Source organism: Sturnus vulgaris, chromosome 3 (assembly GCF_052056855.1).
Source record: "Sturnus vulgaris isolate bStuVul1 chromosome 3, bStuVul1.hap1, whole genome shotgun sequence".
NCBI classification, from domain to species: Eukaryota; Metazoa; Chordata; class Aves; order Passeriformes; family Sturnidae; genus Sturnus; species Sturnus vulgaris.
The window spans coordinates 57,397,710-57,425,370 of record NC_142245.1 but is presented as its reverse complement, the minus strand read 5'-3'; the positions used below and the strand labels follow the sequence as shown (position 1 = coordinate 57,425,370).

General features: G+C 39.4%; 1 protein-coding gene and 1 long non-coding RNA gene across 4 annotated transcripts; one reads left to right on the top strand and one right to left on the bottom strand.

The window, feature by feature from the left end:
• Window positions 1-1,340: 1,340 nt before the first annotated feature.
• LOC148224361 (uncharacterized) lies at window positions 1,341-12,451 on the bottom strand. The gene is made up of 3 exons (XR_015802469.1): window positions 12,395-12,451; window positions 3,461-3,726; window positions 1,341-2,418 (listed from the first exon to the last, which is right to left on the bottom strand). It is a non-coding gene; the product is annotated as an uncharacterized LOC148224361 (long non-coding RNA).
• Window positions 11,881-16,705, top strand: LOC148224360 (uncharacterized). Of its 3 annotated transcripts, none has more exons than XR_015802467.1 (2): window positions 11,881-12,499; window positions 15,203-16,705. XR_015802467.1 is itself a non-coding variant. In XM_088161721.1 (2 exons), the coding sequence occupies exon 1, from the start codon at window positions 12,616-12,618 to the stop codon at window positions 13,042-13,044; it is 429 nt and encodes a 142-aa protein (XP_088017847.1). In that variant the 5' UTR covers window positions 12,527-12,615; the 3' UTR covers window positions 13,045-14,633; window positions 15,203-16,705. The 3 variants fall into 3 exon arrangements, 1 of the variants encoding a protein (XP_088017847.1); XR_015802468.1 differs by having other exon boundaries at window positions 14,541-16,705; XM_088161721.1 differs by lacking the exon at window positions 11,881-12,499 and adding an exon at window positions 12,527-14,633.
• The last annotated feature ends 10,956 nt before the right edge of the window (window positions 16,706-27,661 follow it).

The window sequence follows — 27,661 nt, the reverse complement described above, 5'->3', positions numbered from 1 at the left end:
TATCTCTACAATGAGTTTACAAAGCCCCAAAATACCCACAATCTAAAGTGAGTTTAACAGGCTAATAAAGAACAGTGGTGCAATCCAGAAGAAATGAAATATTGGAAAGAATTTTTCATGCTTCTCTATCATTTGTACAGGGTTTTTTAGACAACAAAGCTATTGTCTTGTAAAAAAATTTAAATTGTATCAAGAACTGGTTTTACTGCATGGAGTTAAAATGGATATCAGTCTCAAAATACTAGTTATAAAACAGCAACCTAATTTGGGTGGCTTATATGTTTAGATTGTAGTGCAGTGAATTTCTGGCGATCCACTACAGAACAGGAAAAAAGTGTCCTGTTTGACTAAATGGACCACCCAATAATGAACGCAATGACATTCATAAAAGTCTTCATTTAGCACAGATTACTAAATGAGAAATTGAAGGGAAAAAAAACCACAGAGAGACAGAAAAGTGGGAATTAGAAAAGCCTGCAGTAATAGTATGCTACAGTCACTGTTCAACATCACCTTTCAAGCCAGTAAGAACAAGCCAGCATAATGGAACAACAGTCCTGAGGAATGGGACAAATAAAACGTTTCTTTTTTTCCTTTTTTTTTCTTCAGAACAGCATGAGCATGACTGCAGTTTGCCTGTAACAGTGCATACTAATAGAAAAGATTGCATTTCATGATGGCAGAAATTGCAAATCCATTAGAGATTTACTAGCTTGTCCTCCAGCACTCCTTGCTTTGATATTTGTAGCTATCAAAGATGCTTTAAGAATCTTTAGTGTACAGCTACACTGCCAATGAACTTGCATTTCCTGTAGGCTAAGGGGCAGTGCTTTTGTGCCAACTGGCTTTAACTCCCAGAGTAATCCAAAAACCAGTCCCAGGAATGTAACTCATATTGATGGTGTACACTGGCTCTGCTCAGGAACCACTAGAAACATACAACTAGCAAGTTTGTCTTGGCTGTTTGTCCCAGGTGAATTTCTGAGACAGTGATACATGTTATTCAAAAACTCAGTATATGTACAGAGTGTATTACAAGTGTCATAATTACCAGAGGGAAGTGGCTGGAAATATTTCTCTTTAAAAAAACAAATAAACAAATAAAAAACCCAACCAACACAAAATCAACTTTGTTGTTCTCTGACAGATTTTAGGAGAGCATATATAGTTGTGTTCGCTAAAAGTGTGGCAGCTATTTCAAAACTAGTGTTGAGAATCCCAGTGAAGAGTGGCATTTTTCTGGTATTTCCTACGCTCTCCCACCACAAACACTCACTGGAAACCCATGAGGTAAATATGAGAACAATGTGGAGGTGGGAGCACAGCTTGCTTTACCTCTCAATGCTGATGAATTTCCAGCACTGCCACCTTGCAGTACTGTCTAAACAGTATCACACAAGAAGAACTCTCCTGCCTCAGCTTGCAGGCCGCTACAAAAATAGATGTTGTAAAGCACAACTGCTGCTCTGCACTGACCAAGGATCCCCCAAAACAGTGCCATTCCTGTTACACCTTAAATTCCACTGTCAGTTCCACTCTCACCTTGAGCTGTGCACCCGGCTCTGCACTGATTCTGGGCTGCCACACAAACACACCAAGAAATATCTCTGTGCTCCTATGCCCATCTACTCCTATTTCAGCTGACTGTGATTTCTGAAAGGTAGAGCAACCTCAATACACAAGGGCTTAGGTAGTCGCAGTGCAGACTGCCTGCTCATCCATAATGCAGAACCACAGACTAAAAAAAGATTTAGGCTCCAAGCACTCTAGCTTTGGCACAGGTGATTTATTGAAATAGTGCATCTGCAGCAAAATCAGATCCCATCAACACCAAGCTGAGCTGCTTTCATCTGAGAAGCAAATAATGCAGTTACAGATATGACTTGAAATTAACATGCAATGCCAAATTTCCATTTAGTTCTTTTAAAATTTCTTCAATTCAGAATTCATGTAACTATTTTTGCTTAATTTCCAAAAATAAAATAATATAAAAACATTATAGCAGACTGAACCATGCATCAGATTTCAGCAGAGCCAAATACATAAAAATTAAGAAAAAGTGTAAAAAAATCCCAAAATGTAAATAAGCAGAACAGCCATTTTATCAGCAACAGCTTTACAGATGTTTAGAAATTCAGCACGTAACAGTCTGATAATTAATGGTCCCCACACTCTGTAAATACCTTCTGTAGCATCCTCTTTATACACTGCTTCAGAGTACCAGCCTGGTTAATCTTCTGTGAACACAGTTCAGCTCCCTGATGCTTTCCTTTGCAATATGCCTCCAAAACCTTTGAGTACCCCTGCCATTTCTCTCATGCATTTCATCATATGTTTAAACCATAAATCTTCTGAGCATGAAATATTTCCTTACTATGTTTGCTGGCACTTTGAACAGCCATTATCCAACATTGTGGCCTAAGAATTAAATGACATAAAAACAGAATGGTAACATATAATAAAAGGCTGGAGAAAATCAAGGAGAACCATGTTGGAATTGATGAAGTGCTGTAGCAGGTCTAAATAAGACAAACTCTTCCATTTATCTACTGAGGCTACTTGGAAATCATTTGTACTAGTAGTAGCTAGTGGCTGGGAAGCTAAGTTCAGATCTCCTGAACTGAAAAAATAAATGGAAAGAAAACCCACAAGTAGATTAAGCTTCCATATTTAGAGGATGTAGAAGGGAGTATCAAAGGTCCTAGGCATATAAGCTTTTGTTAAAGTCAGTGGAAACTAATCTGTAGAGGAAAGAAGGCCAGAGATTCATGATCAAGTTCAAAAGTCAATAGGAATGAAATCTACAGCAGCATTGAGAATTTGTTTCTAGTAATATCATTATTTGAATAAAAAAATCCAAATGCAAGCTTTTCGCAGCAGCATTTAGGTGTATAACTTCTAAGAAAACACAATAAATTTATTTAGTAATGCTATATTATAGGAACATAAAACCATAATGAATACTCAACAAATATAGCAAAGACATCCTGTGATGTGTTATCTGAAAGGTCATCAACTTGAGGACTAATAATAAGCTCACTGAGCTATGAATTCTTCAATGCTTAACAGTATAATAAAGCACTGTTCTCATTGCTAAATTAACAAATATTAGTTTATCAGTATAAAAGATCTACCAGTTGACTTTGTAGCTGAGAAAAGGATGAATAGAATTTCTATTCTCTTTTCTGTGAGAAAACTGATACATCAGGTAACCTGGGAGAAACAGAACCAAATCCCTTTGAATTATCACTGTTAATGCTAATGCCAAAGAACTCATAATCACAGTCATTTAGATATACTAGAAGTACTTTTCAGTAGATAAATTTAGAAAAGTTACTTAACTTCAGAAATATTGTTCCGACTGTTCAGTATAGTAGAAAATAGGAACTTCTAATTTATGATTATAAATTAGAATTTATAAGGGCGTGGCAGAGAGCGCCAGCCCAAGCCAGTCACTTACCTTGAAGCCGTTGCATGACATTGGCAATGTCTCTAGATCTTGCCACTAGCCGGGATGAAGCCATGATCTCTTTGCAGCGAGTCCACTTCCCCTAACAGAATTCTCCCTCCAAGCTGTGGAGCTCAGTGAGACGAGGATCTTGGATGGATTCCTTTTAGCGTTCCACCCTCAGCCATGGCAGAGCATCCCCGGGGCAGTCAGACACCTCCAGTCCAACGCTGGCCCCCATAGGGCGGGGGCAAAGCAATGGCAAACAACCTCAACACCTGAGAAAGAAAGTACCAATGTTTAGAGGAAGCTTTTACAAGCTCTGGAAAACTGAGTCTTAATAGCTGTCTTAACAGGTAAAGGGTTTATGTTTTGCTTATAGTGTACACCCCAGCCAGAGACATGATTAATGCTGAAACTTGCTTGGCAACCATCAAGCAGAATGAAGCTGCAAAAACAAATCATTAAACACAACTGGCAACACACCAGACATCGATGCTTTCCCAAGGATGCTTGTGGATGTTGTTTTAGAAATAATAATAAAGTTATAAGTATTAGAAGTAATACTGTAACACTTTTTAACATAGAGACTATTAAGATTAAAAGAAAAACAAAACCACTTGCAAAAATCCAAAAACTGTACAACTCTCATTCTATTTCATGACAGTCGGAAGAAGCATGTAACGAAACTCATTGGTCAGGATAACTCCTAACTCCACATGACAATGTGGTCTACTCTGAAATATTGAGATTAATATACTTCATTATTAAATAAAGTTGCATTTATATATATATTTTTAGTGTATAATGATGCTATATTTTGTGTCATTTAACATCAAAAGCTGTGAACTAGAACTGCTACATGAACACTGCTACACTTATGTATCTATAATAAAAATTTATGTGACTGTAAATCTGGTCTAAAAATAATGCAATTAGATTCTTCAGATAACACTAGCAATAACATCTTATCTTCTGAGGAACAAGTACATGTTGTGTATGCAGTGATTTCCCTGCTGAGAAATAACTGAGTGTATAGACGTTAAGAATAATTGGATTCACACCATACACTCTGGGTGCACCCCAAATTCAAGACAATATGCAACGGATCAATATCACAAGTTGGTGTTGTGCGCCTGCCTCTTTTCCTGGCCCCAAGGTCTGTCAGAGAATAGAGTCCTCCGTTATCAGGCACACAAGCCTTTAGGCTGCACATCTTCAGGCACAATGAACTGTCCCAAAGGAGCTGTGTCAACATGTAAGGGCGGCCAGAGGAAATGATATTTCAACATTTCCTTTTCTAATCTTTCAAACCTTGTCTGACCCAAGATACATGCTGCTTTCCCTCTTACTGATGTTTTTTATTGTATTTTTACCTTGTATTTTGGATACATAAATGCTGCTCAGGTCAGCAGCCCCAAGTTGGCTTTAAATTAGTGGAGCTGAAGGATGCACACTTCTGATGGGCCACAGGGCAAAACAGACTGCAAAGGGCTGTTCTCTTGCATGCCACGGCCACCATGGTACTAATACCTACTCCAGACAAACTGCTGCTATTTTTTACATATGTCTACACTTTACATAATACCTGGATGCGCTATTCCCGCTCTCTTTCCATGTGTGTCTGCTCTCTCCTTTAAGGGCCTCCTCCTCTCCATAGCCCTTCCCACCTTCCAGGCTTTGCCCTACACACTTCTTGGGGTGCACAGGGACTCTGCCTATCAGCCACCACTTCCCAAGCATGGAAAGGCACCCTGGCAGGAAGCTCACACTTGTGTCAACAAGGCATGAGAAGGTGCCACCATCACATCTTTCATCAGCTGGGACTGATGGTCCCCTGGTGTTGCTAAATCCCTGCAGAAAGCATCAGCAACAGCTCACCAAATAGCACCTGACTGGGTGGATGGGGAGCAGCAGGAGGATTTCTGTTGTTTGTGCTCACATATGACAGCTTGGTGAACTTTGCTTCCTCTGCAATATTTAAATGAAACATCAGCTTTCCCAACCCCATCCAAACCAGAAATATTTGTAACACAGTGGGTTAAATGTAGCTTTGTTTCTGCAGCAGTGACACTGCTAACATTTTGAGCAGTACTGTAAGCTGGGTACAGCCACTTTTAGTAGCAAGCTGCTAGACTAATTTACGGGCAGGGATAAAGGGTATTAAAAATGCTTCATCTGATTGGGTTTTTGGCTAACAGCAGTAACAATATCAGAACACCAGTTCACTCACACTGACAGAGCTGGCATAAATCAGCTGTACATGAGCAGATTTAGAGGAGCTGTGGAACATGCTGATCCAAGTCCAAGTTAAAAGAGTCTGGGAAAGTGTTATGAAGATGTATGTTCAATATACTCATACAGCAGGCTGAGTCACAGTGCAGCGATAAATGGCAGACTTGCAATTAATAATTTATTTAGCTGATATTAAATTATATGCTGCATAAGAAGAATATGCGTTTCTAAATACAGCTCCTCATTCAACAGCTCCTTTGCAAGCAGTGGGAATTAACTCATTTAAAGGTGACGCTAAGTTAGTACAGGTAGGAAGGAAAGATTCTCGTGTGCACAGTCACCTCCACAGGCAGAAAAGCACAGCTCAGAAAACAGCACAGCACCAGCAGAATAGATGAAACAAAGCTTCATGCACCTTCGCACCTCTCTTCTGGCAAGACCTAAAGTTTCATAGAAAAAAAAATCTTATGTGGACAGTCAGGTATTCAATGTAATGTAGAATGAGAATTTTTCATGACTTTTACAAATACTTAAAGCCATCAACAAATTATTTTTTTTTCCTGCTGAAAGATTACATTTTTCAGATTTGCAAGCATTAAAAATATTTTTTTTGCATTGTCGTGACACAAAATAATTTTTAATAAATGAAATTACTTTTAAATTCGCATGTCAGACACAAAGAGATGTATTCAGATGGGTATGTTTTCAAAATACATGGGTTTTAAAAAAAGTGCATGGCTTAAATCTCATAAGTCTTAGCCTGAAATAAACCTGAAGCTAGCCCTGAATATGAGCTATTCCCTGTTTTAGCATTCAACAAGTGATTATTCAATATTATAAATTATTCTTTTTCTTTGTTTTTTTTCCTGAACATACATGGAATCAACACACAAGAGTGTGAAACAGAGTTTGCATATAAATTAGGTAAATCTTTTATTACATTTGCCACTTATCTGGATTTAATGGATTACGCTTTACTGACACCATTTTCTTATATTAATATCCAGGTACTCTGGGTCTAGATGAAAAGAGGAAACACGAACTTCTCTCATATAGAGCCATTAGGCTTTAATAAATTGCAGTTTACAATTCTCTGGATTATTTGGTTCCTCACTTCAAATGCCAGGAAAGAGAAATGTCTGTTCTATGGAAGAAATAAGAAAATTTATGGGTTAACTTTTCTGGGTCCTCTGTTTAATCTTCTTTTTCTCTTTGTGCTCAGGAACACTTTGAATTGAAAAAGATAGTTTAATTTTATTGAAAAACTAGTATACCATTGGCAAGACCAGATTGTAACTTATCTTTTAGTTCTCAAAGTTTACAAAACATATTAAAGGAAAACAGACATGCCTGTCAGCTCTGTGGTTCTAGAAAAACAGAGACATCCGCTGGGTGAGGACGACATATGCAATGTGCAACAAGGGCTGGAGATAAACCTGACCAAGAAGAGGTAAACAATTCCCTGACTGTACTTCATGTTGCCACTAATTGCAGACTCCAGGTGACCCCACCACTGGTTCCTTCCAATCTTAACCATTCTGTGATTCCCAGGCTGATGCCACATATAGGAGCCAGGAAAAGCTACTGATGTGAAAGTATGGTTGTACCTGAAAATATCGTTTTAGACTTCTACAAACTCCCATTATAGCACCAGAATAGATAAAAAAAACTCTAGAGAAACAAAGGTAAACACAAATATTAAACAAAGATATTGAGGAGAGCAAGAGATAGATAGAGGCAGGCAGTGAGAGGACAATGAACAGAGTAGTAAATTCAAGGAAGTCCTGCAGCTAGAAGACATTTGCAAGTCAAATGCTACACAAATATAAGAAATACAGTAACTAAAGTAACTATAGCACATGAACTGAACAGAATCTCAGGAACAACTGAAATAGGGTCAAGTACTGAAGTGCCGTTATATATTAACAAAGAGGCAGACTTCTGTAGTAAGCAAGAGTTGCACAGAACTGATCAAGGGAAAAAAAAATCCAGGAAAATAATTTCCAAGCACAGTTTACTGCTGTAGGGCTAAAAGTCCACTTTGACCCACAGATTCCGTTTCTGAAACATAAGAGGTCTCGGAAATGCTGCCAGGTTGATAGACACTACTGGAACAGATGCAATTCTATGAGACAGCAGTGAGCTCCTGCCAGTCAGGAATAAGTGATTCACAGAAAGAGAGGAACCAGAATTTTCTGAAGGTTATAACTGCATTTTTAAACAGCAAATAGTCAGAAAAACAGCTGTTTTGGTTTGGGTGTTAGTTATTAGTGGGAAGAAAATTCTAATCAATAGAAAATAGCTCCAACTAAGGAAGTAATTGACATTGCCCAAAATATTACAAGAATAAACCAAAGTGTGTAAGCATTTCAGAGGATGATCTAAAAACACAGTGCTTGACAAACAAATAAAAGGGAAATCAGCAAAGAAGTCAATTAGACTGAAAAGCACAGTGCCTCCCCTGTGAAGCAGGCTGGGTTTTCTTTAAATCCAAAGTCTAGTAACTTTACACTTGTTCAGAACAATAAAACTGCTCCAGATGTAATTGGAAAAGCCGTAACTCAGAAATAAGTGGGCAGAAACAGAGCATGAGAAGTGAAGAACACTGTCATAGTGTGTGCTGAATACAGGGATGAAGAGAAACGCGCTGAAAGATCATCTGAGAAATAAAGGCAGCAAGCAAATGGTTTTTAGCCAGATAAGTAAAAAGAAAATAGAAAATAAGATCAAGGGGAGATCAATTTGCCTCAGTTAGTATTATACTGATTTTTCCACTGAAGACATTTCTCATAGACTAAGCCATGACGAAAAATGGAAGCAGCACCCTTTTAAATGAACTAAAAGTGGAAAAACTCAAAATTCTTTCTAAGATATTGATAACTGATAGATTAAAAATTGAGACTCCATTTGTAAATTTATTTGAGTAAATCTGTCAAGTTGCACTTGATGCCTACTGGATATATAAAATTCTGAGTTAGGATGAAGAAGTGGAGTAGAGTGATTCAACATGGTTCTTGTATTTTCCTCAGAGAAAATGCAGTATCTCCTCACTGATCTTCCAAAATTCAGGCCAAAAAAGAGTCCCTTTGGTAATTTTTCTGACAGTTGAACTGCAAGTCTGCAGTTGTTCGCTTAAACCCAATGCAGCAGAAGTCAGTGAATACTGGAACTTACCCAAAGGCAGTGGGACATAACTGTACACCACATAAGATCATGGAAAATGCAATTTTGGCTCTGAAAGGTGTTTTTGATAGTTGAATACCAACATTGTCACTCCGTGCTTCCTTTCTCTGCTGACAAAAAATGCACTGAAATGGGAACACTGAAACACAATGTTCTTTCTCACTGACCATCCAAGCTCACAGTGACTTAATGTGCAGTAACTACCTGGAGGTATTGAAATTTGTTTTTCTTGGGGAGTGTGGGGCAGCAGAGAGAGAAATTTAGATCCTTTTTGGTACTCCAGTCTATTTTGGTTCATCTAGGTATCTTTAAGCATATTTTGGAGTTGAACATAAGTTTTTCATTCTGCAGAAGCTTGAAGGTCTTGCAACAGCAATTAATAATTTGAAAGTTCAAGGTAATTTGCACATCTGACATTTAAATCTGTGGCATATATGGCACACAGTCTTCTATGTTTTACCTCCCACTGTACTCCAGTATTTAAAAATTATTTGTAGGATCCTAGTCATGCACATACCTATGTATGTATTTGCATTACAGCAAGTGAGTGTTTTATTATCTAGTTTTTATTAGTTTTTTGGTAAGATGGACAAAAATCCAGTGGTGTGATTCTTGTCCTGAAAGCTGTAATTCCATTTTAACAGAAAATTCAAACTGTTCTAGGAGAAAATAAAAAGCAGAGACTTTTTTTTTTAGGAAAATTGGCAGTATCTATACATTTTAGATACACACGAAGAAAGGTCATTCAGACTTACTGACACAAAAAGTTAAAGACAGCGCAAAACTACAGTTTAGTAATCCTGTTATTGAAATTGTGCAGGAATATATTACAGTTATATAGTTGTTGGAAATAGCAGGAGACTGGGATCAGTAGCTCATTACCTTCTACAAACACAGGATATAATCCATGCCTAAAAGAGTTTACTATCTGCGCAGACAAAGGGAGAGATTAAGATCAGAGGTCACAATACACAAGCAAATAGGACAGAGTGAAGTTCACATCTGAAGTGTAAGCCTGTTAATGGTAGGAAATTGATCTGATTTTTCTTGTTTAATACTGATGGCATCTAGGACTTCTGTGGCATAATACAACCTATAGGACAAGAGTATTGCAGTGGTACATCTGTGGGAGAAAAAAAAAGAAAATAAAAAGAAAGACCACTAAAACAGAAAACACTGAAGCATCTCAGGAAAGGGTGGGTCAAACCGAGTTTGAGATAAGCAAGTAAGCGTCAGTTCTTTGGTATTCCTGCACATCTCCCAAGCAAGAGACTTTGCTTAAGTATAACTTATAAGCAAGTGGCAACCAACTGCCATACCAATGCAAAAGCAGAAATCCCTCTGTTTTTCCCTTTAAACTGTGCTTTTGGGTGAAACAAAACCAAAAGTCGATTCACTTCAGATGTGCACCACTGCTGCTAGTTTTATGACCTCTCAGGAAACACAAGAACTCCAAAGTTTTGCCACTAGCTATAGTAATGAGTAAGTATAAAAACAATTGTTTATGCTTGATGGATGTAATTTCTCAATAACTACGGCCACTTGTTGATAGGAAAAAACTGAGCCACAACTGACTTCCTTTAACATAGCATAACCAAGGTGGGTTAATGTGGTGTCTTGTCTGAAGGGTGAATGTATATATATTCCTCTTGGGACCAGAGCTCTGTAGCCCCCCACCAATCACTTTCACTGTGCTGGTCTTAAAGGTTCATGCTTTGTTCTGTGCCTCACCCAGGAAGATCCTTTTCATGGCCAGGAACTCTTACTCTCTCTCCAGATTTAAATATTATCAGAGTGCTGTTCTTTCCCTACGTGCCTCTGCTTTCCCTGATCCAGTATCAAAGTTAGTTTCTTTGAGCAGTGTGCTTGCTGCATGGCTCCAGTGAAGTTCTTAAGCTCTTAAGATCCCAAAACTACATCATTGAGGACTCTCATGTTTAATAAAGAGAAAGTAATGGTGCATGAAGGCATATAGTCATTAAAAAATTCTTGTGTCTGTATTAATTACAGTAGCCCACTACTGAAACTTATTACAATAGCTTACAGTAAAAATAGAATAAAAATTTAAAAAAAATCTCAAACGTATTTGGATTCACCTGTAAAATTCATAAGCACTGGTATCTTATACTCTGCAACATGGAATTTCCATTGACGGACATTATTTCAGAAGGTAATAGCAAACGAACAAACCAAAGCAGACACTATGACAGGAATTAAAGGAACAGTTGGGAAGCATAGGGATGGTTCCTTCTACATTCACATTTAACAGAGTTTGCAAAGATGAGAATTCAATCATTCCAACACGCAGCACCATGCTCATTCTGGAGAGCTCCTTTCTCAGAGCAAAACGTCGGGGCTTTAAGGAATGTGTGAAACATTCCAAATGACAATGCCTGAATTGAGAATTCCTTTCTCACCAGGAAAGAAGTAACACCAAAACTGTAACACTGTACCTCAGAAATCAGTTTTTTTCATGTCATTCAGCAAACAAACGTTTAGTATAACAAATAAAAAGCCTTTCTGTTTACCAATTAAAATTACATAGCTTTTTTCTGTCCAGTGGCAACATGCTAACATAGCCCATCAACATTTACAGCTTGTGATCTGTTTAATGTTGAAGTGCACACGAGAATCACAAAATTCATTATCACAGATCACGGAGAGCAGACAGTCCCATCACTAGTACTACTACAGGAAAGCGCGTGCCTGTTAGGAGTCGTTCAACAGGCTCCGCACTAGAAGAGTTCTGGCAGGCAGCCAGAAACACCACATACTATTTCCCTACAAGCCACATAGGTATAAACCCCTCACAGCCAGACGCACCGGAGTTTCCCTCACCATCACATATATGATTCACATAAGTATTTCCTCATCAAATTCCAATGTCTAGTTTTTCGTAGCAGGTTACTAATAGTCCTTACAAGCACTTTTCCTCAGCATGAATATGGTTGTCAGAATGCTAGTAACAACCTTGTCGGTGGGAATTTCAGCAGGTCTTACCTCCGAGGAGTTACCACACAAGCCAGGGAACATATGGGCTCTATGCATCTCTGTCGTGGTGCGCTCGTCCTTTTTGCACCATCACTGCGTGAAACCCAGGCTAAAACTGGCTTCCCGGGAGCGCCCATCAATAGTCACATTTCCTTTGGTTAACTACGTTTTGGCCTGCAGCGTGTGACTGAGCATAAAACTGGCTATCTCTGCAACACACACGTACGTGCACTTCAGGAGGAGAACCACCACAGCCCTCCGCCGGGTTTGCCCGCTCCGAAAGGGCAAAACCTCAGACCCACTCCGGAACACGGCCAAACTCCGCAGCCACGGCACCGAGTTTCGGATTCACCTCCAGACAGTTCTGCGTAGTGGGGCAGAAGGCGGCTGGCGGGCAGCCGGCAGAGGCTGCCCCGTGGGACTCCCTTCTTCCCGGCCGCGCTCCAGCCACTCGCGGACTCACCGGAGCGGCGGCCCCCGCCCAACACCCCCGGCCCCGGGGACCCCCCACCCCGGCCCCGCGGCACCGCGCCCTACCTCCGCCCGCCGCACCGCGCTGCTCCGCGCCTCGGCGCAGCTGCCTGGTTACCGAGCACAACACGCCGCGCCGCCCCGCCCCGCCGGCCCGCGGCGAGGAAGCAGGTGCGGGGGTGGGGAGAGGGCGGGAGCGCGGGTGCGTGTGCGGGGATGCGTGTGCCGAGTGTGTGTGCGGGTGCGGGTGCGGGTGCGTGTGCGTGTGCAGGGATGCGTGTGCGGGTATGCGTGCGGAGGGATGCGTGCGGATGCCTGTGAGGGGTGAGTGTGCCGAGTGTGTGTGCAGGGGATGTGTGTGTGCGGGTGCGTGTGAGAGGTGCGTGTGCGGGGTGTTTGTGCCGGGGATGCGTGTGTCGGGTGCTTGTGGGGGGTGCGTGTGCCGTACCCTTGCGGTGTTCCCCAGTCGGTGCGCGGCCGCCGCCGCCTGCGGGCTGCAGCCGTGCCCCGGTGCCCGCTGTCCTTGCGCGCATCGCGGGGGGGCCGCGCCCCGCCCCGCCCCGCCGCGGCTGCAGCAGCAGCAGCAGAGCCGGGGCAGCTTGTCCGGGGGCGGCTGCGCTGACCGCTGTGCCGAGCAGTCGGAGCATGAGACACCGGCCTCAGCCCCGAAGTGCGGTCTGGCGAGTAGCCGAAATACTTCGAGAACGACTGTTTAGAGCTGTCGCTGCTAATTACTATTACTAGTTCTATTACTATCATTATTATTATTATTATTGCTGCAATATAGAGCGTGCTGTAGGGCATTACCTTTGGCGTAGGCTCCAGAGCATCATCACGCGTAAGGCTGAGAGCTGCACAAGCAAACTGGGACAGCAACTCTTACATAACAGCAGCAGGACAGAAATATTCAAAGGAGCTGGCAAGACGGTCTGCCACTTTCGAGCTCTTAACCACGCTAACCATGCAACAGTGCTTGTACCCCCAGTATAAAACGTGATTCTGCCTCTTCCAAAGATATTGCATAATCTCTATGACTTATTTTCACTTTTTCACTCCTTCATTTTAATTGATACCATTAAGGCTAGCTTCATGCAGGAGGCAGAGGGATATTTTTCTGTTTGAGAGATGGATCATCTCTGGTCTGTGTCATTGGGAAAAAAACCCACTCATTTGGAGCTGAAATGGAGAAGTTGGGAGAAGCGGTGCCAATGAACCTCTTAGTTTTTCATCGTTGCTGGCAGTGCTGCAGTGATTCTACAATATTAGCATGCAGGGTGTTTACTGAGTGGATGGATAAAATCTGAGTTAGGCAGCAGAGATTACTCAGCATCACCCCGTCCCTTAGCACCAGTCATATGTTAATTGGTGCTACCCTCGTGATATGAACACTTATACTCATGGCACCTATCCCAACACTATGCAGTTATGGATTGCACACTATGTAGAAGAAGCAGACATAGCAGGAGCTACAGCAAGAATTCATGTGAAACTGGGATATACACATTTAGGTCACCTCCAGCCATCCACAAAAATTACCTCTTTCTGACAATGTGTGTAGCCAGGCATACTGGGCCTGAAAATGTCCTCCTTTTGAAAGGTTGTAGGATTTTTTGTTTGGTTGGTTGTGGGGTATTTGGGGGGGTGGGGTAGGAGGAGGGTGTGTAGGAGGGGAACTGAAAAGCTTTTCTCATCCAATTTTTCTTACCTCTTTGTTCTTCTTCTCTGCCTTACCCCATGCCAGTTGCAGCACCAAAAATGGCAAAGGAAGAGGATGCTAACATGTTTCTGAGTTCCCCCTTTCTACATATATCTTTTTGCTGAAAAAATTCCTCATTTTCCTGCCTCTTTCAGAAAATATTATTTTATTTTTCTAGGTTAAGGGTAGGAATATTCACCTGAATCAGAGCATCTTCACTGCAAAAGCTCAGACTTCACACAGTAATACTACTATTGTCTGAAGCAGTTTAGCAAAGTACTTGCTAGTGTAAGCTTTAATTTCAGCACTAAATGCTGCACTGTATGTTCTAAAAGCTCAAATAGGAAAAAATTGTCTGTGCTATCCTAAGGACAATGTATTTGTCATTATTACTTTTTATATTTTGCTTTTAATTGTTAAAAAGTCATTATCTGAAACTGTTGCCTCTTGGGTATGTGTAAATGTCTTTTCTGCAAGGACAGGTGATTAGATTTGATAATATTTATCACCCTCAAGGGCTGCTGCTTTTAGCTGAGACACGAAGAGGTCTTTTGCACTGAAGCATTTGGGGCACTCTTCCTCAAAAGAGAAATACTGCCTATAAAAGAGGTACAGTAATGTTTCAGTTTGCCTCAGTATTATATCACTCTCTACTTGGTCCAGTTTTGGTTGCCAGACTTCAAAAAATATCTAAATCAGGTAGAGAAAATCCAGAGGATGGTCATGGGAATAGTGGAAAGTTTAGAACACTTAATCCAAAAGAAAAGTCTGAAATCGTTATTCAATCTAGAGATTAAAAAGTGGCATGAGGTATAAAAACATTCTAAAGGACCACTAAAAGGAAGGGAATCATCACTTCTCAGTGTCCACAGCACATAGGACAAGAAGTAATCTGCTTACCTTGTACATGGTATTGTCACATTAGAACCAAAAATTTTAGGAGGAAATAAAGCTTTGCACCACATACCATAAGAAAGAAGTGAAACTGGAGTCGTGGAAGATATTTAAGCTCAGACTAGACAACTGTCTTCCTGGAAGGCATTTTTAATTTTTTGATATTTTGTAAGGGTGCAGAATGGGCTATCTCTGTAAGTGTCTTGACCTCTTTTGAGTCCATTTGCTGTAACTGTGAATACTGAGCCTGGTTTGAGTAAAAGAGCATACCCTTCTTCTTGCAGGTTTTGCAGCGAGCAGTAGTTGCCACTTCCTTCCTGTCCTAAACTGCCACACAGTATCTATGTACAACCTGGAAGCATTGCCACACAACTCCTGAGAGACGTGTGCAGTTCTACATCTGGTTTTCATGTACTGTATCAAGCATAAATGTATAAACTTTTAATCAAAGAATCATATAGTTTGAACAAAGACTTGTAAAATCATCAAGTCCAACTGTTGGTCCAGTCCAATTCCACTGCTTCACCTTGTCCCTAAGCATCACATCTACATATCTACATGTCCCTTACCAGGGACTCAATGACTTGGCTGGGTAGCCTATTCTAGTGCATGACAACTCTTCCCACGAAGAAATTTTCCTAATGTCCAGTCTAAACCTCCTCTGGTGCAACTCGAGGTTGTTCTTTTACTATCACTTATTAATAGGGAGAAGAGACTGACACCCATCTTGCTACAATCTCCTTTCAGGCAGCTGCAGAAAACAAAAAAGTCTTCCCTGAGCCTCCTTTTCTCTAAGGTAAACAACCCCAGCTTCCTCAGCCACTGCTCACAAGTCTTGTGCTCCAGACCCTTCCTCAGCTCTGTTGCCCTTCCCTGGACACACCCCTGCACCTCAATGTCCTTCTTGTAGTGAGAGGCCCAAAACAGGATTCAAGGTGTGGCCTCAGCAGTGCTGAGAACAAGGAGACAATCACGTCCTTGGTTCTGCTGGATATATTTTTTTCTGTTTGCCATTGGCCTTCTTGGCCACCTGGACACAGCTGGCTCAGATTCAGTGGTTCTTGACCAGCACCCCCAGGTCCTTTTCTGCCAGGCCACTTTCCAGATACTCTTCCCCAGGCCTGTAGCATTGCCTGGGGCTGTTGTGCCTCAGAGGAAGGTCTTGGCACTTGGCCTTACTGAACTTCATACAATTGACCTCAGCCCATCAATCCAGCCTGTCCAGAGCCCTCTGCAGAGCCCTCCAGCAGATCAATACTCCCTTCCAGCCTGGTGTCTCAACTGCAAACTGACTGAGGTTGCACTTGATTCCCTGACCGAAATAATTGGTAAAGATATTAAATGAAGAAAAGGAACAGACCCCAGTCCTGAGATCTGGGGAACATCACTTGTGGAACACCACATTTATCTCTGAGCCAAAGCTCTCTGTTCAGCCAGGGCGGTCTTTCCTGCTGCCTCATCTTTCAGTGCATTGGGACAGCCTGCTCCTGCACATTTAAGATTTCCTTCCTGAAGGAGACTAGCCTTCCTGGACTCCTTTGCCTTTCAGGACTGCCTCCCAAGGGACTGTCAACCAATCTCCTAAACAGGACAAAGACTTCCCTCTAGAAGTCCAAGATAGCTGAAAACTCTCCTTACTTCTCCAGGAATCTATATACACTGTAAAACTGCATGATTTTTTCTACATAATTTTTTGTATGTTGTACTTAAGTGCTTATGTTTTATATTTGAATGTAGCAAAACCTGAGTGAAGTAACTTCGAAAATAAAATAAAGATACAACTAGAAGCCAGAGAATATATTCCTTTTAACATTAATTGCATTGAATTACATTAAATACAGCAACATACCATTTCACTTCCTTTGCATTGTGCTGAAGAAAATAAATAGAGTGGGATGAGATTACACAAAATTATGTGGGAGTGGAAAAAATATCAGGAGAAAAAATCATCTGCTAAACTAGCACATTATACTGTGATATGTGATATCTTCTTGTAAGTGAAGTTATCAAAATTATAACAGCTTAGAGATAATTAGGATTTGTATGTATGGAATGAGCTCAGTCTAGCATATGGCAAGAATCAAGATAAAACAAATGTCATTTATTTCTAGTGTTAGTCACCCCATTTTTGTCAAGAAAGTCATTATATCCTTTCAAAATGTATTGTTTTGACAATTTTCTCTAGTTTATGCTTCACAAATTACGCTAAATTGGAAAAAAATACTAAAATCTCAAACTTCTATACAAAATTGAAAAGTAGATACCCCAATAATATCTAAAATAGGACTCAAAGGTTATTACTTGAAGGTCTTAATCAAGAAGAAGAACTGCCAGCCTGAAAATTCCACTAGAAGCTGCCCGATCCCGTAGCTGAATAGCATCAAGGCTGCCACAGGTTCCCATCCCCACATCCTGCCAGTAGCAAAGCTGAGTGTGCTCAGCTCCCAGTAGGTGCTCCTCATATCAATGTGCATACACAGGAATGCGTGGCTGCATGCACAGCTCAGCAGGGACCAAAACCACAGTGCTCGTGCTGACACTTGGCACAGAACCAGCCTGATCCTGCCTTATCAGGGTGAAAGCCTGAGAGCAGAAAATATATGCAAGTACATATAGAGCCATAAAGGAGGAACCTCTCCCGTAGTTGATGTTAAACACTCCATTGTGCCAGCAGTTGGCCCTGGATCCCAGTCTGCCCAGCTCCTGAGCCTGAGCCCTGCTCCACTGGCAGGTAAAGACCCACTGACCCATCAACAAACACTCCTTTTTACAGGACACATTTTATCCCCTTAGCCTTTCACCCTTGTGCCTCCAGCCCCTTGTGAGTTGTGGAGATGAATCTTTAAACACATAACTTAACATTTTCTAACAATGCTTTGGCATAGAAAAAGAATTAAAAAAAATAAAATCCGTTTAAAAATTCAGATGAACATGGTAAGAGTAAATTCTTTATAATGAACCAGTAGTACAAAGCAATCATGATCAGATTGTGCCACCCTGTGGACTGTATCAAAGAGCTGTTTCCTTTAGTGCTGGGCTAAAAACAGGCTGCAGGAACAGGCCAAAAATTCTCAGCCACCAAAGTAAAAGTAATTTTGAGTTTCCTTACATTATAATAGAGACAAGATGTCTTCTTGAACTGTGCCTTTGAATAGCACTGGGCAGATTTCAGCTGGCACCAATCTCAAACAAACATGGACAAATATCAGGAAAAGCCATAATACCTTGGTGAATTATCTTCCTCTTATGTAACACTAGGCAGAATAATTGAATTTCTTTACTTGCTTGGAGATACATGTGTGATCAGAAAAAAACAATCTATCTTAAATCATAAAGAAATCAAAATAATTGCCTGTCTGAACATTATAATATTACAGTCAAATAAAAAATCCTTGTGGTAAAAACAATAAACAAGATGGAAACCACAGTGTATGACTGTGGCCACAGTAAAATGATGACTAAAATAATGACTGACCTGGTAGGAAGAGGGGGCTCTTGGGTAAGTTGGGGTTATTAGACAATGTGGAGCTGTCTTTTAAGCTGTAATCTGAAAGGAGATCTAAACAGAAATTGAGAACAGGGTATTTAATAAGGGGCAAGAAGCTTGGTGTGGCACATGAGGCAGCTACAGCATCTCACAAGAACAAACTGATGTTGCCAAAATATGAGAAGGCAGGTGGTATCAGTCAGAGATTGGAGAAAGCATTCTTTTTCTAAGAAGAAATGGATTTTGAACCTCTTTGCTTTACTTAGTTGTTATAAGCAGCATATGGGTCTAGTGGGAGGCTAATCTCTCTGATAATAAAATGCCTACCTGGAGGAAACCCTGGCCTCATGACTTTTCATAATCTGTTATAAATATATTTAAGATTCTCACGATCACTATCGTTACTCAGCTGACTGACACTCAGTGGCTATTCCCTGTCACTGTCATTATGCTTGGAGTTTTAAAGCTCTGTTTTCTGACTTCTATAGTGGTCTGAATACGAAACACATGAAAAAACCTATTAAAATTAAATACCAAAAATATGTCTAGTATGGTAAATATTTTATATGACAAGGCATGTATCTGAGCCACTGAACACTTTTGTGTGAGTGAAAGAATTTATTCAAAATCTTTCCTGACCTCATTTTGGATATACCTTAAACTCATTAGGTAAAAGAACCATCTTGGTATTCATGTCAGCTTCCAAGAGCAGAAATCTGCCATCTCTGTGAAATTAATGTTATCAGATATTATTTTCTATGGTTTGTTGTTTACAGGCAGCACCAGAAATTCTTCTGAAATGTCAGGATTCTTTTATGAGATATCCATGTTTTTTCTCATGTTCATTTTCATTCAGGAACTTGAAGCTCTATGTCTTGTCTAATAGCATATAATGAGTAGGAAGCATGTTGTTTTCTATGAAAACAGATGGTGTTGTTTAAAACAGTATTGCAATTCCTGTAAAAAAAAGCCTATTTAGAATTAGAGTTTTAAGAATAATATAATGTAATAAAGAGATAATGAAAAATAATGGTACACAAGTCTCTCTTACATAGAGACAGGCAGAAATTTTATTAAGAACAAACATTTTCTGAATTGGCAGATCAAACCTAAGAATGAAATTATAAGATTTATAAATGGCCAGTAGAAAGGCCAAGCAATGTTGAAAGAATAAGTGATGTCATTTTCTTTTTCCCCCAAAATTATATGCTACCCATCTCTTGGCTTTAACTGTGTCCACTGTTCCAGTGCTATGCTTTATCCTGAAGGTGGCTGCAATTTCAAGTGAGTCAGTCATTCCTGCAATGTCTGAATATTTTTTCACTGGATGTTTTCGACTACACTGAGACATTTATTTCAGGAAAATACTGTGGCACAATGCAAAAATACAGAATGTACTTTAAATTAATCACAATAATTAATCAGTGAATATGCTCTTCTATTAGACAAAAAATCCCCAAGGGAACTCTTTCTTTCTACCTTAATGCTTTGGGTGAATATCTTTTCCTGTATAGACCAAATCATTGCTCTATATTGTTCTTGAGGACAAACAATCTTTTGGAAGAGTTTTTCTGTTGTAAAAAACCTCTCATAAATATGTCTCTTTGACTTCCAAAAATTAAGTTTTATAGTTGAAAGAGAAGCTCAGACAGCCCACTGGTGATTTATATCCTTACAGGGTTTTAATTGAAATTGCCAGTGTCACCTTTTATAAAACTGCTCCTCTGTGTTATGGGGACGCAGTGCAGTTTGCAGGTGCCTGTCAAAGTTATTGTGCTAAGGCCCAGATGCTTCTAGCTCCTCTGTGCTTATTTCTGGAGATTTCATAAATGTTTTCTGTTCTCCAGAGACAGATTTTGTTGTTGTTTATGCAGACTTTGTAAAATACTGTCAGAGTAGAATGGCATTGGTAGGGATGACTACACCAGCCACTGTTCTATCACCTCTGACTTGGAAGTGCAGCACTTTAGAACTAAAAGGACAACCTGCCACAGAAATACCTGGACCAACAACACTCTGCATCTCAGACTTGCCACAGACTCATATCCTCTGGACACAGAAGAGAGCAATATGGTGAGTTGTGGTCTCATCTCAAAATTCTCATCACATCTCCAGTCAGCTCAATCCATCTCAGGAAAATCCAAACAGATTTCATTCTGAGGTCAACCTGCTCATTTTATTGACTGTGGTTCAAAATAAGGAAACAGCAAGCAATTAATCCCCCAGTCAGAGGGTATATTCTATGATTTTATCTGAAGATCAGCTTTAGGTTGTCATCACCATGCAAGAATCTTTCATAATATATTCCTGAGAGCTGGCTACATCCACTGTTTCAAAAGACATGTGATTTATCTTTGTTTTCAAAATTGGAAAGTGGAAGCATTCTTGCTGACGCTAATTCCTCTGCTCCTGCTTCCCCTTAAAATTTCTAATGCTTGCCTAGTTAATGGAGTCTGTTTCTTGTTTACTTTTTAAATCTCATTCCATGCCTGTCCTGAAAGTCTTAGGACTGTTCCCTGATCAGTCCAGGTATCTTTGGTTAACATCAAGCGATCTTAATTAAAAGGGTTAGCAGTCATTCCTGATGTATGTCCTTTAATTCTTTCGTAAGTTTCTTTGGTTTTACTGACCCATGTCATGTTGTTCAATGCTTTGCCTTTGTCTTAAGAGTTTCATTTCCATAACATTTTCCTCATCTGTCATAATTTTATTTCTGATATTTTCAATCATTCAGAACACAATTGTGAGTACATATGATTCAATTCACTGATGCAGTTTCTGTTTGCTAAATATCTGTTTCAGAATTCTTATGTCTTACATGTGCTTGTCTCCCAAGACCTTTACAGAGTACATCAGGAGTTATCCAACTGAAAGTTTCATCATTGTAAAACTGAAAGCACACATGAAAATGCATATGCATACTTTCAAGGGATACCAGGCTCCTTGTACTTACTGGTAAATGATTTTCTACATCTGGAGTTTCTGCAGTTACTCCATGCTTGGATGTCTGTGACCACAACCTCTCACCCTTACAGCACAACATTTATTAAGCTTACGCTCCTTAATAGCAAGCTATCTGAGAGCAGTAAAAATTAATGACTTGCAGTACAAAATGGTTAAATTAATTATTCACCACTTTCCAAAGGACCATAATTGCATTTCCATTCTCTGTGGAGCTCTCCAATTAGCTTGCTGAGGGACCGAGGTGCTCAGTGGTGTGGAGGTTAAATGTACAAAAGTTTGTGTGGGTTCTCAGGAGAGAGGGAGTAGGGGGCATTGTCAGAGGTGGCTAGGATGGCTATATGGGTGAGGGTGAGGGCAAAGATTTGGAGGTTTTATGACTCTGGAAAATTCTGGGATGACTAGAAGGAAAGTATATGTATATGTATATGTATATGTATATGTATATGTATATGTATATGTATATGTATATGTATATGTATATGTATATGTATATGTATATGTATATGTATATGTATATGTATATGTATACAGGAGGAATGAGTACTGCAGTCTTTCATCAGAGCAAAATTCTGTAATTAGTTTGGGACATAACTTCTCTGGGACTCATAGGGATGCTGAGGGAAGAACAGTTTTCATGACATGGCTTCTATCTTTTTCCCATTTAAACATGATCAAGTACCTACTTTTGCTTTTGACTACTTCTATACTTAAGACAAGGTCAGACAAACCGGTTGCTGCCAGTTACAGCAGTAAGTAATGGTCTTACTCTAATAAACTGCAGCTCAACAAGCAAGGCAAGCAGGACAGACCTGGCAAACAAGCTCCCTGTGAAATTTTTTTAACCCTCACATGCTGATCTCAAGAGAAGGGCAAAGAAAATGGACAAAAATTTAAAAAAAATCAATGAATGGAAACTTACACTCTTGCTTTTCATTGTGATATTTTCCTGCAGAGTAAAGGAAAAAATAATTTGCACAAAAAAGAAGAAATGCAAATCATCTAGTCTCACTGTAATTTTTCTTTACAGAACTTAAGTAAAACAGAGTTAGGATTGACAAATGGGAAGCCTTGGGGAAACCTTAATGAGAATTATTAATTACAAAGTCAAGCAAGCTAAGTTGGCATACAAAGCATTGCCCATGGACTCTATAGTCCTCAAAACAGCTACTTTCACTGTTATGAGGTATTGTTGCATTCTTTGTACTTTTCTGAATGGTTGATCTTGGTTTCGTATACTTAGAACATTTTGGTGTCACGTAAATTTGAATTGTCTGTCAGTAAATCAAAAGTACTATAACGGAAGAATACAAGTCCAGCTAAATTAATGAGTGGCATTTCAAGCTTGTTGGATTTACAGGAATACACCATGGATACACCATGACTGTGGTGTGATCCTGTCAATCAGAGGATGGGAAGATTAAACATTCATGACTACTGAAAGGCAATTTCCTTCAATTGTTCATCATGCCTCCACACTTAACCTTCCCCATAGGATTTCCTCTTGCTCTAAACTTAAGAAAAAAAATTTTTACTAGACTTTTTATGGTAGTAGTAAACTGATGAAGGGGGCTATAATTGTCAAGCATTTGTTGTTGTTTTGCTTCATGGTATGACTCAGAAAGCAGATTTTGACTGTAACAAGCCATTTGGATAGAAAAATGAAAGAAGGATTTTCAATCTGTTCATCTATCAAACAAATGGAGTCATGAAAATTAAGCAGTACACCCACAGTAAACCTAACTGAATCAAACCAAAATGGTATCTGTGGTGGGGTATGGTTCCTGAAACACTATTTTTCGTGACTAGCCTGGAAGACCAGATATAGGTCTGGAAAGAAATAATTAAGCAATCCAGATATAATACCTAAGACTGAGAAAAATCTTATTGTAAAATGACCCTGAATTTATTTTTTTTAACATTGGAGTCTATAGAAAATTAACTTTTGAAACAGCCTTAATATAAACAGATGAACAGTAAAGATTTTGTTCTTACCATCATTCTATTCTCTTTTTGTAAAATATTTCAGATATTCAGGAGCTATAAATACCCTCTAGAGGGTTATTTTCCCATTTCGCACCTACTATGATATCTCATTATATTTAGGGATGTTTTCATTAGCAATGATGTGTTTGGATTATGCTCTTACCTAACACTTGTAATGAAATAACTGCGGGGAACCCTTTCCACTAGAATGACTATAAAAATGGTCATAAGAAACATACCTTGAATCCAGTGTGCTGTTTCTTGGTTTGACTAACTTCGTGATAAAATGGAGACCATGTCAATCCTAAATCCTAGTTTCTATCTCAGCAGAAGGACTGCAGAAAGCAGCCTCTGCCCACCCGCAGGCAGCAGCACTGCAGAGGTACTGAACAAGCACACAGACTCACTGGTGCACAGCTCCACACACAAATGGTAGAACACAGGAATGTTTTAAATTCCATGTGGCCACGTGGGAAAAATACAATTCTGCTCCTAAACAGTTTGTGAATTGTAAAGATAAGTGAGACTTGCTGCTCATACCAGAAGACTGATGTCTGTGAAAGAGAAGTACCTCTCATCACGAACAAATACAGCTGCATCTGTGTATATTATTTCAATGAAATGATAAATTTTAGAGCATCCTTGGGAGTGGAGAAATGGATTCCTTTTCATTCCATCTTTTTAACAACAGATTGGACAGACTATAGCAGCAAGAGATGATTTTGTTATCCAGTGCTGGCAGGTGGAGGTAAAATTTTCAGTTCAAGTATAGAACTCTATCAGTTACCACCAAAGTGTTAAAATAAAACCTTCCTGTCATACTGAATTGCTTTTGGGTGTTGTCTTTCTGTCCCCTTACTTGGTTCCCTTCTTAAGGGACAGAAGAAAGAATGGAAGGGCAATCTGAATTAAGGTAATGACTTTTCTAAATGTCATGCTTCAGCACTGCATGTCTCAGGACTTTCAGGGGAGCAGAAGTGAATAGAAAGACTGAGGTTTATTGCTCTGTCCTTTGCCCTCTAGCATCATAGCTGAAGACAAGGAAATATTGTACTCTAAGAACATATTGGTAAATCTCTTCCCTAGATTATTAGTTTATGCAAAAGTGACAAATTCATCCACTAGATAAACATTTTTCACCTTTTGGAAAGCATATTGGTAGATTTGATTTTCATCTGCTGTGTGGGAAGTGGGTTCACAGGATGCAGTTGTAGGAGAACTAACAATGAAAATAGATTTTTTGGCTTGCTGACTCCAGTTTTCTGCCCCTATTAGCAATCATGTCAAATAATCCTCTTTAGTTATTTGTGAAAATTCAACTTGAAGGTTGAAAGTAGATGAGTTTTTGCCTCCATTTTAATTCCCTGTGAGGAAAGAAATCTTAGATATATCTTAGATAATGACAGTTTTGTTCTTCTCTTGTGGGATCATTACTTCCAATTTAGTTTCCTGATAAAAGTTTGAGTTTAGGTCTTTCAACTTTCAAAATTGCTTGTGTCGTGTAGGCCACCACAAAATATCAAGCAATCTGTTAGACAGGAAACAGTGAGAGAGGAAGTCCCTGACATTCTGTTAGCCTCAAATAGCTCATCTTTGCCCCCTCCCTCTTTCCCCTCTTGTGTTCCCGGCGATGACACCCATTACTGAGGTGTGCAGATCGACTCCCACAATCCCCATAATGCCAGCTCTCAGCACTGCACTCCCTAGCTACCACTTGCCTGTGGGAATTCAGTACCAAGATTCTGAAACTGTCTTTTGCCCACATGACTTACTGTTATTGCTTCCAGCAGGACCCACTGTCCTGGGGTGATTTTGAGATATATTTTATTTAAAATATTTAAACTTGAATCAAAAATGTTTTTTTTTTTCTTTTTTTTCCCCTGACCTTAACTGAAACTCAGTTAAACTGAAAGTCAGTGCTGAAATGCAGTAATATAAAATATATTTTGCTGTATATCCTCTTTTAATTCTCTCCTCCTTCCTTTTCCACCCACATATAAATACATACAGTCTTCAACATCACAAATACCATGAATAAAACCAGGAATCAGAAAGTGTCCAGTTGGCAGAAGTGGAGTGCTCTCCTCAGCCTCTTTTTATGTCTCTCAGTCATCTTTTGCTGAATAATATAAGACTTCCACATTAGGGAAAAAATATGGTTTCAGAGTTTTGGGTTGAATATTGTATCTAAAAATGTTACACGTTTCAGTAAACAAAAAGAGTATTCATGTACTGCACAGTGACACTGTCTTCTCCATCACATAATGGTGCATAATTAGCAATGAGGGATCTTCTTTTTATGTTATGTCCTTAGGATTTTACAGCTCCCCAAAAATACTGAATGTCTGAAATACTCATGAAATTCCTACCCACCATTCTTTGTCTGAAAAATATGGAGGAAATTTAGTAACAACTAACACACTCCCAGAAGCCAATGTGTTTTCTAAGATGGGGGTATTACTGCAGCCACGTTTAATTTCATTCATGGCAGCCATATCATATTGAAAGGTGTATTCTGATAGAGCCACCATGTGGCAGCAGGACATTTTACCAGTATCTGGTAAACTGAAGAACTTTGCTGTCTGAACTCGAGGCAAATCGTTAAAGCCAGTAAATTCAAGATGTAGTTTTTCAGCCCTTTGTCACATTATGAGAAGCATTTAACATTGATAGTTTGATAGCAGACAAGAACATTTTTCATCACTGGTCAAATAAAAAAAAAAATTCCTGAGTTTTTTCTTCATGCATCCGGAGAGCTGTAAAACTAACCAAGGACAAATATGAGGCTGCTGAAATATGAAACAATTAAAGGAAATCCCAGTTTAAATCATAATCTCCAGATGGAAAGTGTAAAAAAAAAAAAGAAAAAGTTTCACTGGATGCTCATTCTATTTTTTTTCTTTCAGTGAACTCTGCTTTCATTTGAAATAAGAATATTTTGTGGGTTCATGCTGGAGAATTAAATATATATATCTGTTTTTTCCTCAGGATTAGGGCTAATGTTGCAGTAAAATCAAAGCACCTCCCCTAATTTAATCAGTGCATTCAAACCCCTTAAGGACAGAATTAAATTAGTCTTTTCAAAGAGTAAAAGACTGCTCATTTAGTTGGAATTGAACTCACATCAGTAATGTATTTGACATGTCATCATCTACATACCCCCATATCCAATCAGTCAGAAGTGACAGTGGGTTATACTTGCCAGTATAATGAAAGATGATGAGCATTTTTACCCATGAAAGTACCTTGAGCTATGATGATTTTATTTTCAGGAAAAGATACTTCTCAATAAAGAAAAGTGAAAGAGCCTGTGGGGTTACCAGTAAAATATGTTTCTGCAATACTCAGGAAAAAAAAAAAAAGATAACAGAAATAAAATTAGTCTAACAATATAATAAATTAAGAAGATTCTAGGATTTGTCAATCTGCTTTAGCTTTTTGGTGAAGATTCCACAGGCTTCCCAGAGAAGTTGTGGGTGCCCCCATCCCAAGTGTTCCAGGCCAGGCTGGATGTGGCTTTGAGAAACATGGTCTAATAGAAGATTCCAACCCTGCCAAGGCAGAGGGGCTGGAACTAGGTGATCTTTAAGGTTTCTTCCAGCCCCAGCTATTCTATGAATCTGTCTCAAGATATATTATGTTGTAGCCCTTTCAGATAAATTCTGTTGCCTGAACTAGCAATTCTTCCCTTTTCTTGAAAGTGTAAATAGTGGAAAGACAGTTTGAAACTGACCTGAGAAAGCCTCCTGCTTAGCAAGTCAGTTTAAACCCACATCACCTTTATTCATTGAAAACTTTATTTGCTGCAAGTTGCTGATAGGCATTATGGGTGTGTGGCACAGGAAACACTTTTGGTTGTGCAGCTTCTCTGATCTGCTGCTGGTAATTACCCATATCAGCTGTTTGTTTCTGAAGAAAGTAAGAAAAATCCCATCTTGGAACACTCTGTCAAGGTAGAAACTGTCCCATTTCTCAGTGCTGTTGACTTTTTCACAAAAAATTAAGGTTTGTATTTCATACACTTGATTATGTGGAACATGCAATTATTTGTGCACATGTTCGTGTCTGTACTCAGATGCTTTTCAACTAGATTGAGTTCAATTATTTTTTACAATGATCATCTCAACAGATGCAGCCAGTAAACTAAAATAGTTTAATTTCATCATTTTAGAGTTTACAATAATTCAGTTTTGGTTTATTCCATATGCTCTTAGAGCACAAATCTAACCCTAGTTAATAATATTTTGTATCTTTTTAGCATCTCTTCTGGTATCAGCGTCCCAACTGAAACTAAATAATCCTAGAATTT